The sequence below is a fragment of the Natator depressus genome, chromosome 17 (genome assembly GCF_965152275.1).
Source record: "Natator depressus isolate rNatDep1 chromosome 17, rNatDep2.hap1, whole genome shotgun sequence".
In the NCBI taxonomy this organism is placed as follows: Eukaryota; Metazoa; Chordata; order Testudines; family Cheloniidae; genus Natator; species Natator depressus.
The window spans coordinates 8,635,673-8,638,062 of NC_134250.1; the positions used below are offsets into that span (position 1 = coordinate 8,635,673).

Below are 2,390 nucleotides of genomic sequence, written 5' to 3' on the forward strand. Positions count from 1 at the left end.
GTGAGATGTATTAGGCTGTGAAATAATCCTTAGTGGAAGCAGTGTTGCTTCGGGTGTTTTAAAACTAAACTGGGCAAAATACTAGAAAAGGTGGTGTAGAGAACAATCCTGCACTAGTGGGGAGGTAGCCTGCAGGACCTAATAGGTGTATTCTGCCTGTAACTTCTGTGATTCTCTGATAATGGACATATAGCATCATAGGGGAATATGGTGCTTTAAAGAAACAAGGCAGGATTCTGATTTGAGCACAATCAAGAATAACTCCACTAATTTAGATTTAAACCGGTGTACATGTCTGACACCAGACTCTGGCTCCCAGTTTAACAGTGTTTTGCTCAACAGGCCTGCAGTATGTAAATGAACTAATGCCACCAGTGTTACAATTGGCTGAGTTACTCCTGAGGTCACAATCCCATGCCTTGGTCCACCTGTCCTCCACCATTGCCCTGAGAGGAGGACTTCTGGGAATTTGATGGAGGACACGTCAGCTTGAGGGACTCACTTCTGGTACCATTGAATCACAACTGCTTTTCACCCTGCTACTTCACATGGCGAACCAGTTCCACTCATTCTTTGAGACGAGCACAATGGCACTGTGTAAAGAAGAGACTATTCTGATGACCCTGGACATGCTGACGAGTAAAAAAATGGAGACAAATAATCCTCAAGCCAGATGCCTCCTCTCGACGCTGGCATCGGCCATGTGCAGCCAACATGCATCAGACGTGGAAAAACTGCGGCAAGAACTGAAAAACGTGCGGAGGGATGTGAAGGATTTCAAGCAAGAGGTCACAAGGGTGATCTGTAAAATAGAGGGCACCCTCAGCTACATGATGGAGGTGGTAACAAGACTTGAAACCAGAAGCAACCACGTGGAGCAGCGGCTGAGGGAAGAAGAAGACAGAGGCATAGTACGGAACAAAGTACTCACATTCTTGCTGCCGAGGGAGAAAGAACTGCGGGAGAAATGTGCTGATCTAGAGAGGAGGCTTTGGAGGAAAAATGTCTAGGTATATAAATCCTCAACGACAAAGGGGAAAAATAATAGTGTCGTACCTGAGAACTGCTCTGGACTCACAAGCAAGACTAATCTTTTGAATACTAAGTGTAAGAGTTGAGCACATATGCCAAAACCCTCACTATTTGGAAACCAAGCTATAAAAAGAGGGACTTTATACCATTCATGATTTTATATACCACTTCTTCGTTTGCTGTCTAAACTAAATTGCCCTGATCTTTTAACTCTCTCCTCAGACAGAAGACTGTCCATTACTTTATTTTGTTGCCCTTCTCTGTGCCCTTTCCCATTTCTGCCACTGCTGCTAGTGAGAGTGGGGGGGCATTTGGAACCTGAAAGGATCAGGACTTATACATTTAGTGTTCTGCTGACATCACAAAACAGGAGTGATCTGTGTCATCAGATCCACCCCTTTGGAGGTGATGTGTGTGTAGAGTCACGTGGTACCTGATCTAAAGCCTACTGACCTCAACAGACATACTCCCAGTGACTACATTGGGCTCCGGAGCGTGCCTGTGACTCCCAGTTACCTGTGCCTCATCTCTGTATGCAGCAACTGATGCTGCATTACTGAGTTCAGTGACACATGCATGTAGAGGAGGAGAGAATTTAACCCTATAGAACGAGGGGGGCTTTGGTGCTAGTACAGGAAGTAACCTCTGTTCCCCAGCTCTGATTTCCCTTCCATCCTGCTATACATTATTCCTTCTTGTTGTCTCAGACACCATTGTCTGGCCCCAGTCTCTTCCTCTGAGTCTCCCATAATAGCATATAAAACATACAAAAATAACTCCAGTGTTGCTCATTTTCCCCCTCCATTCCAGAATAAATAGAAAAAGACATTTTAAAAAGGCAACAGCAACGGAACGGATCACAGATGGTGATTTTTTTTTGGTAACACTATTTCTCTCTAAAGTTTTTTTCCCCTTTGACTCTGCGCAGGCTCCACTCGTTTCCAAGCTCTCCCCCCGGTCAGTGTGAATGGTGCTGCTGCTGATCTTATGGATATTGATTCCATCTCACAGAAATGTGTTGCAGCAAAGGGAATTCACCCTGCTGACCTTCAGCTCTCTCTCTGCTAGGAATCAGTGACGCACAAATGAATGGCAAAAGCCATATGGACTGTGGGGGAAAGGGAGAATATTTGCTGGTCTCATTTTATGGGATAAACCTTTTGGACAAATCTAGTTAGATCCAAGTATCCTATAAAATAAAAAACCTTATTTCCAGAATTTATCATCACATCTCCAGTACCCTTTCATGTAAGGAAAGGCTCTGAGTTCACATTTTCTTATTAGTGATGGAGGGGAAAGGGAGTCTTGTAGTTGAAGAACAGATTTGGGAGTCTGAGGATCTGGATTCTGGTTCTGCT

At 44.4% G+C, this 2,390-nt stretch overlaps 1 protein-coding gene across 1 annotated transcript; it reads left to right on the top strand.

Annotated features, from left to right (window-relative positions):
* The first annotated feature begins 548 nt into the window (after positions 1 to 548).
* CCDC182 (coiled-coil domain containing 182) lies at positions 549 to 1,010 on the top strand. Its single transcript, XM_074974932.1, has one exon. It carries the CDS (start codon positions 549 to 551, stop codon positions 1,008 to 1,010), a length of 462 nt encoding a protein of 153 aa, XP_074831033.1.
* The last annotated feature ends 1,380 nt before the right edge of the window (positions 1,011 to 2,390 follow it).

What these genes read in the sequence shown, in the direction of transcription:
- CCDC182 (XM_074974932.1), top strand. Translation starts at nt 549, where the DNA reads ATGGCGAACCAGTTCCACTCATTCTTTGAGACGAGCACAATGGCACTG.